This window comes from Monodon monoceros, unplaced genomic scaffold, assembly GCF_005190385.1.
Source record: "Monodon monoceros isolate NGI ecotype Baffin Bay Population unplaced genomic scaffold, NGI_Narwhal_1 Super_Scaffold_8, whole genome shotgun sequence".
Lineage (NCBI taxonomy): Eukaryota > Metazoa > Chordata > Mammalia > Artiodactyla > Monodontidae > Monodon > Monodon monoceros.
Genome location: NW_021703785.1, coordinates 67505186 through 67518014, shown reverse-complemented (window position 1 = coordinate 67518014; position 12829 = coordinate 67505186). Strand labels below are relative to the sequence as shown.

Sequence of the window (12829 nt, the reverse complement as noted above, 5' to 3'; positions counted from 1 at the left end):
ATTGGTCTTTTACTTTGAATGGAACTTTTAAAAAGCCCATTCATGAGTTTGTAACATCTTACATAAGTTGTTTGGAAAATATTGTTTCCCAGAAGTTGCAGGACTTCCAAACGTTGACACATGTTGTTATACAGTATCAAAAAATCACATTTATTAACACTGTCATTGACACTGAAAAGTCTTCACGGATGGGGAGGCTATGAAGCTCATGGGAGCAGAAACAAGTCCAAAATTCAAGTCTCACGTCAAAGCTTGAATCTTATAGTTGTCACAAGTAACATCAGTTGTTCTCCTCGAACTGGCAGGCTCACTTTGTTTATTTTTGAGAACGTGTTTGCCCAGTCCCTAAGGCTGAATAACCATAGTTTACCTGTCAGTCTATCAACTAAAAACCATGTTCTGTGAAAAAAGCAACTAGTTTAGCTTGCAACTTGAGCAATCACACAGGTGCTTTTCCTTGAGACAACATCCTAGTTTGATATACAGCAGGAGTACTTTAATGTTACGCCTCAGCTTGCCCCACAAAATGTTAAAAAGATGTGTGCTCAAGGGTGTAGTTTAATAAAAGTATTAATTTATTCCACTTTAGCAAGGATCCTCTTAAGTGAACTCGGCTTTTTTGTGTTGTTGTTGCCACTGCCTTGATTAGCGCTAAGGCAATAATACTTTTTCCCATGAATGCTTTTGCACCACTGGTGGGAATTCAACACAGAAAAAACCCCCAAGTAATGTTGTAATATTTAGTACTGTTATAAAAAGTTTTGACTTGTGAACCTGGGTACCTGAAGGAGTCTTAGGGACCCCTGAGAGGATCATGGACCACACATGAGAATTGCTGTCCTCATGTAACCCACCTGACCTCTCTAAAATAGGAATAAAGCTGTTTTGAGAACTAAATAAAATATTATTTAAGAAGAAATAATGCACGGAGAGCACTTAGTACCATGCCTGATATATAATAAGTGTTTGTTAAATGTTTGCTACTACTATTAGTATATTGATACTGTGAGGGTATAGCTACCATTTACAATAGTAGTAGTGATCATACTCTCTCATTTTTCTCCATAAACTCATTCCTTTGGCAGATCTCCGTTTTAGTTAATGGCTCCATCTGTCTCCTTTTGTGGTCCCTTTCTTCACTCCAGCCAATATCTACTCACTCACAAGTACTGTTGATGTGACCTCTGTCACACCTTCACAATGGTCCCTTTCCTCCCATTCCTACTGCTACCACCCGGCTTACAGAGCATGATTTGGTGGAAAGAAACTTCCATTAAAGGCAGTTCTGGCTGTTGGTATTTGACCTGCCCGAGACTCAGTTTACTAATCTGTAAAGTGGGAAAACAGTAGTCCTTATATATATATATATATATATGTTTTTTTTTTTTTTTTTTGTGGTACGTGGGCCTCTCACTGTTGTGGCCTCTCCCGTTGCGGAGCACAGGCTCTGGACGCACAGGCTCAGGGCCACGGCTCACGGGCCCAGCCGCTCAGCAGCATGTGGGATCTTCCCGGACCGGGGCACGAACCCGTGTCCACTGCATTGGCAGGCGGACTCTCAACCACTTCGCCACCAGGGAAGCCCTATATATTTTTTAGTGAGGGTTAAATGAAATAATATATTTGAAAGTAACTGGCAGAGTATCTACCTATGGCAAATGTTCAGTGCACGTTAGCACATTTTAACAATACAGTATAAATTCTTCCAATCCATTAGCATGGAATATCTTTCCATTTATTTGTCTTTTTCTTTCATTTAAGTCTTGCAGTTTTCAGTGTACAGGTTTTTCACCTCCTTGGTTAATTTATTCCTGGGTATTTTTATTCTTTTTGATGTAATTGTAAACGGGATTGTTTTCTTAATTTCTTTCTGATGTTCATTATTAGTATACAGAAAGGCAACAGATTTTTGTGTACTGATTTTTTATTTTTTACTGAATTCCTTTATTAGTTCTAACAGTTTTCTGATGAAATCTTTAGGGTTTTCTGTATATAATATCATGTTATCTGCAAATAGCACAGATCCCACTACTGTTGGTGGGAATGTAAATTGGTAAAGCCACTATGGAAAGTAGGAAGGAGTTTCTTCAAAAATTAAAAATAGAACTACCAGATCCAGCAATTTCACTTCTGGGTATTTATCTGATGAAAACAAAAACACTAATTTGAAAAGATATGCACCCCATATTCACTGCAGAATTATTTACAATAGCCAAAAGATGGAAATGACCTAAGTGTCCATTGTTGGATGAATAGATAAAGAAATTGTGGTCTATATTTGGTGGGGTATTTTTGAGCCATAAAAAAGAACAGAATCTTGCCATTTGTGACAACATGGATAAACCTTGAGAGCGTTAAGTGAACGCAGAGGAAGACAGATGCTGTATGATCTACTTTATACGTGGGAGTTAATATATACACACACCAAGCTCATTGGTGGTTACCAGAGGTAGGGGAGTAGAGGATGAGAGCAATGGATGAATTTTTTTAAGTTTAAATAAATTGAATTTTAAAAATGGATCATAGAGGGGAAATAAAATATACTTAAATTGCAAAAAAAAAAAAGTTAGATGCAGACACTTCCTAGTGCTCGTGCTGATAAGCCTATCAGGAGCGATTCCCGATCTTTACTGAGAGTGGAGGCTGTGTGATTCTGGAAAGGAGAACAAAAGAGCCAAGTGGCTAATCTATTTCTGATCAGAAGTTTCTAGGAGATAGCCCTTTTTGGTAGAGAAGGCTTTACACCTTTTTCTGTCTTAAAAAGCCCCCCCAAAACCAGAATGGCAACAGCGTCAGATTTCTGGGCTTGTCCTGGGGGCTTGTCCTGGGGGCCTGCCGAGATGGTAACCTCTGTTGTGCTTCCTGGATCTTGGTTCAGGGCTGATAGTCTGTAGGAACCCCACGGTTAAGCTTCTTATGGTAAAAATTGTGGTTTCACTTATAATCTTGGAATAGCTTTGGAAGCAAAGGGAGACAAGCTCCTCCAGGGCGTGGGAGAGACCCCCATATTAATTGTCATCAGAGTGTGCCTCCTGAGCACCTGCTGCAGAAGAGGCTGTGGCCAGTGGATCTACTCAAAGCCATGCAGGTTTTTGCTGTCTCTTCTCCAGTAGGGGATAAAGATTCCCTTGCTTCCCTGAAGGTTAAAGCCTCAGGTGAAGTGACTGGCTTCTCTCCCATGACCAGGTGTGCACCGACTCTGGGGGTACGGGGCATGGTTAGCCGGTGGTTAAATCATGGGTCTGATTATCACAAAACCCAGTTTTAGACATTCTAGTCCACTGTCAGACACCAGGATGGATTTTAGGTTTGGAAAATAACCCCCAAGGGCACTCATGGTTCCTAAGACCACTTTTCAGTGCACAAAGAGAATGGCCTTCCTGACGCCGTGTAAGAGGGCCCTGAGAATGGAGAGTTGGAATCTGTCCCTTTGCTGATTCAGGACAGGATGCCCAGTCATGGGGCAGAGGCAGCCAGCTGGGCGGGGCTGGGCAAGACACCTGTGCCCTTATTGCCACTCCCCAACCCACCAGACAACTTTGAGTTTTGCTTTGTGCGTGTGTGCCTCTGCCTGGGATGCCTTTCCTCTTTTTCTGAGCCTGGGAACCTCCTATTTCCCCTTTAAGACCCTGCCCTAAAGTCACTTCTGCTTTTCTGACCAAATCCCAAGGCGCTGATAGATTCTGTTTTTGCCTCCGTATGTTCCAAAGTGTTTCCACCTGTGCTATAGCATAACGTTGCAGCAGGAACATTACTTCTGAACGTTTCTATCTCCCTCACTGGACTGTGAGCTCTTGTGCCCAGGGCCACGCTTTATGCTTCTTTGTATCTGCCCCAGAGCCTAGCAATGGGTGTGCCAGCTAGAAGGCGTTCAGCGTCAGTTGAATGAATGAATGTAGTCCAGTCTTTCGGGCCTATAGTTATTATGAGATCAGAAACCATCTGTTTGGAACTTATTAGATTATTTGGCTATCTATGGTTTTCTGCATATATCTTTATGTTCTCCTTTAGTATTTAGAAAATTCTTTTAAAAATTACCGGTCTCTTTTTTTTTTTTTTTTTGGCTGCGTTGCGAGGCATGTGGGGTCTCAGTTCCCTGACCAGGCATCAAACCCGTGCCCCCCCCAAAATTACCAGTCTGTTTTAATCATGATGCAATAGGGCCCCCCAAAAGAGGTGACACCCTGTTCTACCCCTGCACAGGGGAAGGGCATACTTTTGAGGGCCAGTGTGGGGATGGCATCTGGAATTCAGCTGAGTGAAACCCAGGAAGGCAGAGCTGTGACCTGCCCTTTTTTCAGATCACAGTCTTACAGTGTGTGAGGTTAACTGTTCTCTATTGAAAGGTGTCCCCTTACAGCCGGTGTTTCAGGTGCTGAGGCAGGCCATGCGTCACCAGGAATGTTAGTGTCCCCTCGAGCACGTTTGGTTCCAGGAAGCTCTCAACCTGTGATTGGGAGGGAGTACTCCCAGCAAGTCCCTTTATCATGTGATTAAAGCAAGCGAAAGGTAATACTTTTTAAAATGTGAGTTACGGAGCTTCGTGATGTACCATTTATCTGTGTCTGCTGTGGGAAGGAAGAACACTGGGGCAAGTTTATGACTTAGACGGTGCTCTCGGCTGTATTTACGGCTGTTTCCCACGCCTTTACTCCACATGATAAATTTGGATGAAAATTTTGATTAAGCACCTAGAGTTGCTTGTTACCAAACATGGAGTAGGTATGTGAACACATACCCAGTAAGTAAGCTGCTTAATTTCTAGGCTTCTGTGTCTGTTTAAACACCTTGTTTTAGTGTTTAATATCTAATATACGTGAGGAATATCTTCTTGGAAGAAAGCTAAACAGCTTTGGAAATTGGAAAACTTCTAGAACTCTAAACCAGGCAGGTGGGTTTTAAAGAAGGATAGAAGGGATCAATGTAGTCAACCATAAATTTGCAAACCTTCACTAAAAAAGGCAAGGAAGCAGTCTTACATTTCTTTTCCCTCCCAGATAAATGGTGTTGACATGGAGCCACAAACCTTGGCTGAACAGAACAAATGGCACTATTTGCATTCACATAAAATGGAAAACACACAAAATATTCAGTTCCCAGTTTTAAGATGGCAACATAAACCAGAGAGAGAAAACCCTTTGTCTCCAGACTTCCTTTTAAAAAACTTGTAGCAGCTGTTGTAAGGACAGATGACCATACTGGCCTCGTGCGTTCAAGGTTAAACCTCCCAGTGAGCATTCAAGTTTATTAGTCTCAAGACAGCAAACATTCATTCGGCACCCGCTTCTCTATATTCCCCACATTGTACTGGTATCCCTAAGGCCTGGGACTGGTCTTCATGCAATGTTTAGCAACTGGGTGAACGTTGCATGTCCATGTGGAAGATGCTGGTGTTCATGGGGTGCCTGGTACACTCCCGGGCACAGAGTGGGCATCCAAAAAATATGACTAAGTATGAATGAGAACACTGATGTGACCTTCAGGAGGTCACGGTCTGAACTCAGGTGAGCATTAGCACTCGGTCCCGCCTCCTTCCTGGGAGAAAGAAGTGTGTCAAGGCTTGGGGGAGGCAGAGCGGGTGCAGGACCCTCAGAGGGGGCTGCAGTTCTTCCTCTGTAATTGCTTCCTTTTAGGCCACCATATTCCCGGCTGGGGAGGGACAGTCACCTGGGGACAAGAGGGACTTTCCAAAGGAGGTTTCTGTGGTCCCTCCACTCTTCTGCATTTTAATGTAATTTATTTTTTATCAGACTTTTGAATAAAAGTCCTTCCCTCTTCCATTATGGTGAACACTTAAAATTACATTTATACAGAATTACGTTTACACAAATTTCTATTAAAAGCCAAATTCCAGGCCTAAGCTATTGGCCAAATTCCATTAAAAAAAGAATATGAAGTAAATTAGTTGAGCTGATTAAAAGCACCTTCATCAAAGTAGAACATTGGTGCCAACGATGTTGAGTAGAATTATTGATTTTTTTAATATAGCAGATGGTACATTAGCAGGGAAGAAAAGTGATTCTCCTTCCCCTCCTCTGCCGCCCATTCCCCCCCCCCCCCCCCCCCCCCACAACCGCTTCACTCTGGGGATAAGAAGGGGCACTAGAGACTTACTGGCGACCACGGAAAGGGAGGTGATGGAGTAAGGTGGGAGCGCACGAAGGCAAAGGAAGGGGCCTAGGTGAGGGAGAGGAAGGAAAAGGAGGGGTGGAGACCGCAGGGAGCAAAGGTCAGATGCCTGGAAGGAGGGCGCTGTCCCCGCAGAGGAGCGGCCACCTCGACCCGCACCCCGGCCGCGAGCCAGGCGGGCGCTCCCGATACTGGCCGCCAGAGGGCGCGTCCGGAGCCGGCGCGGAGCTGGGGGAGGGAAGAGGGGAGCCGGCGGAGGAGGGTCAGCCGCGGCGGCAGGGGCGGCGGCAGCGGCGCAGCTCCGTTCTCCGCGCGTCTCGCGTCCCCGCGTCCGGACAGGGCGCGCAGCCCAGCAGCCGGGATGCGGCCGCCTGCCCGCCGCGGCCGCCGTCTGGCGCTCCCGGCACTGCTCTCGCTGCTCACCTGCTCCCTGGGTAAGTAGCGGGCGGCCCGGGCGCGCACGGGAGAGGCGCGGGCTCCCCGGGAGCAGCCGCCCGCGCCCCGCGTCCGCGCCGAGGGAGACGCCGGGCGGCCCAGCCCTGCCCCGCGGGCGCCCGCGCCCCGCCGCGCCCACGGCAGCGCCCTCTCGCGGCGCCCCGGCCGGACTCGGCTTCCCCAGACCTTGGGACCCAAGGGCGCTCCTTCCCGGCCCCTTTCGGCTCGCGGGGTCCCGCCGCCGCCACGGCCCGACTCGTGTCTTCCCGCTTCCTTCCGCTGCGAGCCGGCGGCCGGCCGGCCCACGAGGGCGCGGCGCCCACCCCCACAGGAAGCGCGGAGTGAACGCAACTGCGAGAAACTTTGGATGGAGGGAAGCGGCGGCCGCGGGTCCGCCCCCTTGCCTTCCGCCCGCGCCCCACCGGCCCCCCCGGCCCCCAGCGCGCCCGGCGCTGGCGGCAGAGGCTGGAGGCGGGCGAGCTCCGTGGCCCAGGTCCCCGCGCGCTCCGCTCCGCCCCGCCCGCCCGGCCCGCGAGGGCGACCGGCGGTGCCCCCGGGGCTTCCTGAGCGGTCTCGCGGACCTGCCCTGGCCCCCTCAGCTGGGATGCCCACCGGGCACCAGCCCCTTCTACGGATTCCTTGACCAGGAAGGGAGGGCCGGGTGTCCGGTTGGGCCTCCGTGTATCGGTCGTGCCTCTGGGGAGGCCGTGGGGAAGCCTTCCCGAATCTTGCGTCTTCATGGGCGAAAATTAGAGAACACTTCTGCAAACGGTGCTTGTCTGCTGCTGCTGTAATGCCCCTTCCGTTTTTTCTTCCATGCTCCTCACAAGAGCGTGCTCCCCCTCTTTATCATAAAATAATGTGATGAAAGTTTTTTTAAAAAATCATTGCAATTGACTTTCACTATGAGCTGTGTTCAAGCTTGGAGGAAAAATTATTCCTTTTCAGTGTTCTCAGGGTTGTTGTCTCTTTTATCACAGACTTTTGTGTTTCCAGCCTGTTAAGAGGCAGTAATTTCAGATTTTTAGAAATGGCAGACTGGTGCAATTTAGAAAAAGACATAGCGTCATTGTACACTGCTGTTTTGGTAGCCCACCAGACAGACGTTTTGATTTGGACTTAAATTCTCCGAATAAGGACTTTAATCTGTGTACCCCTGGCATGTCTATAGGAGCTCAGTAAGTGTGGGAAAATCGAGTGAGATTAATTGGTAATTGTTCAGGTGCGTGATTAAGTAACAATGTAATTAAAAATGTTTGGGCACCTTGGGCAGAGAAGGCTATAACTGACGGTGGGGAGCAACTGAGCTTGCCTGGGATCTGCTTTAGTGGAAGAAAGAGTTGCATTGCTTGGGAGGGGGGCCGGCAGCCCTGGGAGAAGGGGAGGTTGGAGGGGTGGGACCGGGGCTAGGGGACTCCTGGCTGCATCACTTGGCCTGCTGCCTAGACGTTTTGCAACTCACCAAATGGGGTGGGTGGTAACTGAAATTGGCATTCTATTTATAGCCCTGCACTTCCTAAGATGTACTGGGGATATAATATACGTATATAATATATATTCACTATACAGGCTGAAGTGCACACTTGTGTTGCTATGTGTATCTATTTTTCACTGCACGTCAGGGAATATCTTACACTTGGTGTAAGGGAGTATCTGCACTTTCCACACTTGGTAACACATTAAAGGACGTAAAGAATGAACTAAAATGTCCACATGTTTTTAGAGATGTCTGTTAGCCTTGTGAAGTTGTCGGATAAGCACAATAAGTAAAACATAAAACGTATTAAGAGTTCCCCGGGAGACATTTGGCTTTGTGAACTAGCTTTCATGGGTTGGTACAGAGAGGAAACTGTATTCTTCCAGGTCTGAAGTAAATCTTGAGTTCCTTTCATTGAGCTCTGCTTTGATGTAGTGGAGGGGCACCAAGAAATAAAAAGCTGTGGTACTCAGTCTTTTTATATCTTGAAATCAGGGTTCTTGGACTCTTGCTGAAATAGAGAACATGATAGGAGTTCCAAGGCATGTGAACAATCCGGACAGAGTAAAGATACCTTAAATATTCCCTTATAAGGGCAGGGTGGGGGCTGACTGTATATAGTTTAGTTTTCCCACAAATTGTAGTATATTCATTTGAGCTTTTAGAGAAAAGTCAATATAGAACGTTTATCTTACACCCATACGGTTATACAGACAAAATCCACTGCAACTTCAGTTCTGAAGTCCAAAGCTAGTACTAGACTTAGAAGATTTATTCATGCCTCTAGGTCAGCCACTGTGGCTTCTCGTTGCCTTGAGTCTCAGTTTTCTCATATAAAACAGGAGGCATAGACTAGATAAAATACTAGAACTTTGCCATCTCTTACAGTTTTAACTGATTCTATTGTAGCAGAATCTGCTATCTGCCCCTCCAAAACCCTTAGTTCCTTCTTTTCCTGGATGAAAAACCTCTTAGATAATTAGCACTGTTATGGACTGAGTTGTGTCCTTCAAATGCCTATGTTGAAGCCTTGATCCCCAATATGACTGTATTTGGAGAGGTGCCTTTAAGGAGGTAATTAAGGTTAAAAGAGGCCATAAGGGTGGGGCCCTAATGCAATAGGACTGGTGTCCTTATAAGAAGAGGAAGAGATGCCAGACAGGCTCAGAGAAAAAAGGCTGTATGAGGACACAGTGAGAAGACATCCATCTAAAAGCCAAGGAGAGAGGTCTCAGCAGAAACCAACCCAGCTGGCACCTTGATCTTGGACTTCTAGCCTCTAGAACTGTGAGAAATAAATTTCTGTTAAGTCCCCCAGTCTATGGTTTCTATTATGGCAGCCCTAGCAAACTAATAATACAGGGGTAAGGGGAAGGGTGTAGGAGTGGTAGTGGTGGTGGTGGTGGCAGTGTGTCTAGTGGACAACATTTTTCATTGGCCCTTGCAAACAGAGGTAGCCAGTGAGCTATCTGTAGAGCTCTTTGGGTGCGTCTCTTGGTAAAGCTTATTAAAGGTGGCTGACCCAGCTGAGATGTAGGTCCTCTGCCATTGTTTCCTCCCCCTTCCCATGGCCTATTATGTGAATCTAATGGCTGGAGCTACAGTGGCCATCTTGTGACCACGAGGTGACCTTGAAGACAGAAGCCAGTAGTAAGGATGGTAGAGCAGAAAGGATGGTACCACCTGGGTGCAAGGTGGATGTGGGGCACTGTGCTAGGCCAGCATTGCCTATTTCCACACTTGTATTGCATTAAAGAAAAAAATCTGCCTTGTTTAAGCCTCAATTGTTGGTGGGGGGGGTGTTTATTACATGCAGCCAAACCTAATTCTAATTGATACATCTGTGAAGAAGCTTATTTGAACCAGTGGTCAAATAATAGATGTTAACGTTTATCTTTCGTATCCCTGTTTCTACTCTGAGTCAGGATTATATTTCTTAGCACCTGCCAAAATTGGGATGATTTTTCATTCTGATCCAGGTCTCGCTCTGATTCTTTTCATTGCAGTAAGCCAGACATTTTAGGACCCCAAGAGTCACACCTGGCTCCAGGCTGGTTTGTGTTTTTTTTATTTTGGATTTTTAAGCCCTCCATTTATTTCCTCATAAGTACTCAGATATTACTGGCACAGATTTTAACGGTCTGGATGGATTCTCTGTTGTCCAGGTAGTCCAGGCCCCCCAAGCTGGCATGGCTGGCTGGCTTGCTCATGGACTTGACCCAAGGGAGTTGGCCTGTGGCCAATAGTCACGCTGTGGGGGGGGCGGGGGGTGGAAGGGGAGGGAGGAAGAGGAGCTGTTTCCCGGGGGGGGGGGGGGGGGGGAGGAGATGTCGAGACCCTCTTGTCAACTTCTTCTGAGGAAAACACTGTGTGCCCAGTACTTGAGCAGGTCATAATTACTGGTCTCATTTGGACCAGTAAGGGCCAGGTGTTTTGCTTTTCATTAGAAACATTATAAAGCAAGCCTAATTTGCAAATGTTACCCGTTTTGCTTCCTTGTAGCATTACAGGTAGTCCATCTTGGTGTTGAGCAGATTCTTGCTGAAGAACAATATACAGGAGTGCTAATTCCATCTTTCCAAATATAAAGGAAAAATGATGGTGGGTATCAGGGGCTTATCAGACCTCTTATTGGTTGAGAGTCTCTCTTAATGTCACATTTCAACCGTCTGATCACTAAGCTCCTCCCAAAGAAAACAGATTCAGTGTAGGTGCTGATTTGAACTACTAGAACGTGTTAATAACTTAAATAGTATTAAAAGGAAGAGCTGTACTCACAGTTTCTTCATCTATTCCGAAAGTGTCGAGTACTGTCTACTATGTATCAAGCCCTGGGGTTGACAGGGCAGGAAGGAGACCCATCTAGTCTGTCCCTACCCTCGTGGAGCTCGCAGTCTTGAAGGGGACCTTGAACACGAACTGCACCAGGAGTAGAATTGCAGCCTGCCTGGTGCTGCGGTGACGGTGTCCAGGGCCCTGTGCTAAGTGTTGCGGGGATGGTTGTGGCTTTTTACCTGGAGTCTGGAGCAGTGGTTCCCAACAGGGGGCCATCTTGCTCCCCAGGGAGCGCTTGTAGATGGCTGTCACAGGGGCTGGTTTGGCAGGACTGCTGGTGAGTGGCCTGCAGTGCACGGGACAGCTCCCACCGCAAAAGAGTCGATTATCCGGTCAAGTCATCAATAGTGCTGGGCTGAGAAACCTTGGAGTTGCCTGTTTTCTTTTTTTTTTTTTTTTTGCCACATCGTGCGGCTTGTGGGGAATTGAGATCCCGGACCAGGGATGGAACCCAGAGGGCCCAACATTGAAAGCCCGGACTTGTAACCACTAGGCCACCAGGGAACTCTGGAGTTCCTCAGGGAAGGGCATCAGAGCTCAGACCCAAAGGGGAAGCAGAGATCAGGTACCTGGAGGGAGGGAGGAGGGAGGGGGAGCACGCCCGCAGGGGCAGAGCTGTGCTGGAGGAAGCTGGTGGAGAAAGACAGGACTGGAGAGGGGAGGGGCTGGGTGGTCAGTTGGGGCCGCTTATGCAGGGCTGTGAAGGCTAGGGGAGGAATTCTGGGCTTTGTCCTTAGAGTGGGAGTGGGTACTGCAGGGTTGTCTTAGCAGAGTGACAGTGATTTGACTTCCGTTTTAAGAAGCTCATGCTCGTTAGAACAGGGATGGGAGGGGCCCGTGTGGACGTGAGGGACCAGTGAGGAGGCCACGTGAGACCTGATTAAGAGTCTGAGGCGCGGTGGTTGACTGGTCCAGTGGGCTGAGAGGAGGGTCAAGGATGTCATAGGTTCTTGCTCTGAGCTGTAGGTGGAGAGTGCCTCTGTTTACTGATACAGGCACTGATGGAGAGGGACCCGATTTAATCAAAAGAAGAAATTTTTTATTGTAGTTAAATATATGCAACATAAAATGGATCATTTGAACCATTTTTAAGTGTACAGTTCTGTGGCATTGAGTACCCGGATGGTTTCTAAAATTTACTTTCAGTTTTAAGGGGAGCTGAGGATGACGAGTTCCATTTGGTCACGTTGAGTTTGGGGGTGCATGGGAGATGCTTAGGTACCACGTCTGGTGGGTAGTTAGTTCTGCGGGTCCGGAACTCAGAGGAGAGGTCAGCTCAAGAGAGATTTGGGGGAAATTTGAGTTGCTTGTTTGTTATTTTTCTTTCTTTCTTTCTTTCTTTTTTTTTTTGCGGTACACGGGCCTCTCACTGTTATGGCCTCTCCCGTTGCGGAGCACAGGCTCTGGACGCGCAGTCCCAGCGGCCATGGCTCACGGGCCCAGCCGCTCCGCGGCACGTGGGATCTTCCCAGACCGGGGCACGAACCCGTGTCCCCTGCATCGGCAGGCGGACTCTCAACCACTGCGCCACCAGGGAAGCCCTGTTATTTTTCTTTTTTAAAGAAGAGAGCACTGATTGACAACATAAATTTATTTAAACGTTTACTCAAAATGTATGTGTACTGAAGATTTGGAAGAAGTTGGGGAAGCAAACAGTCTATCTGTAAAGCTGATATGATGTAAAGCTGTAGGTTTAGACAAAACAAATGAGTTAAAGTACCATCAAATAAGATTTGAATGCATCTCAAGTATAGCAATGCTGGTCTCTCTGAGGGATATGACTTGCTTCCACTCATAAAGGAATATTTTATGATCTGAAAAGGTGATATGTTTTGGTTTACATCATTGCTTCCCATAAGAAGCTCAAGGCCCTTTGCACATCACGCTGAATTTATCTTCTCCGGATCCTCGAGGGTGGATATGCAGGAGCTTGCTTTTCATTTATGGAATGAA

General features: G+C 47.2%; 1 protein-coding gene across 1 annotated transcript in view; it reads left to right on the top strand.

Annotated features, from left to right (window-relative positions):
• The first annotated feature begins 6372 nt into the window (after positions 1-6372).
• Positions 6373-12829, top strand: part of B3GLCT (beta 3-glucosyltransferase) — a 110349-nt gene continuing 103892 nt past the window's right edge. The window contains exon 1 of the mRNA XM_029210040.1: positions 6373-6563. Within this exon, the coding sequence (XP_029065873.1) occupies positions 6491-6563 (73 nt within the window). The 5' untranslated portion in view covers positions 6373-6490. The remainder of the gene's footprint in view (positions 6564-12829) is intronic.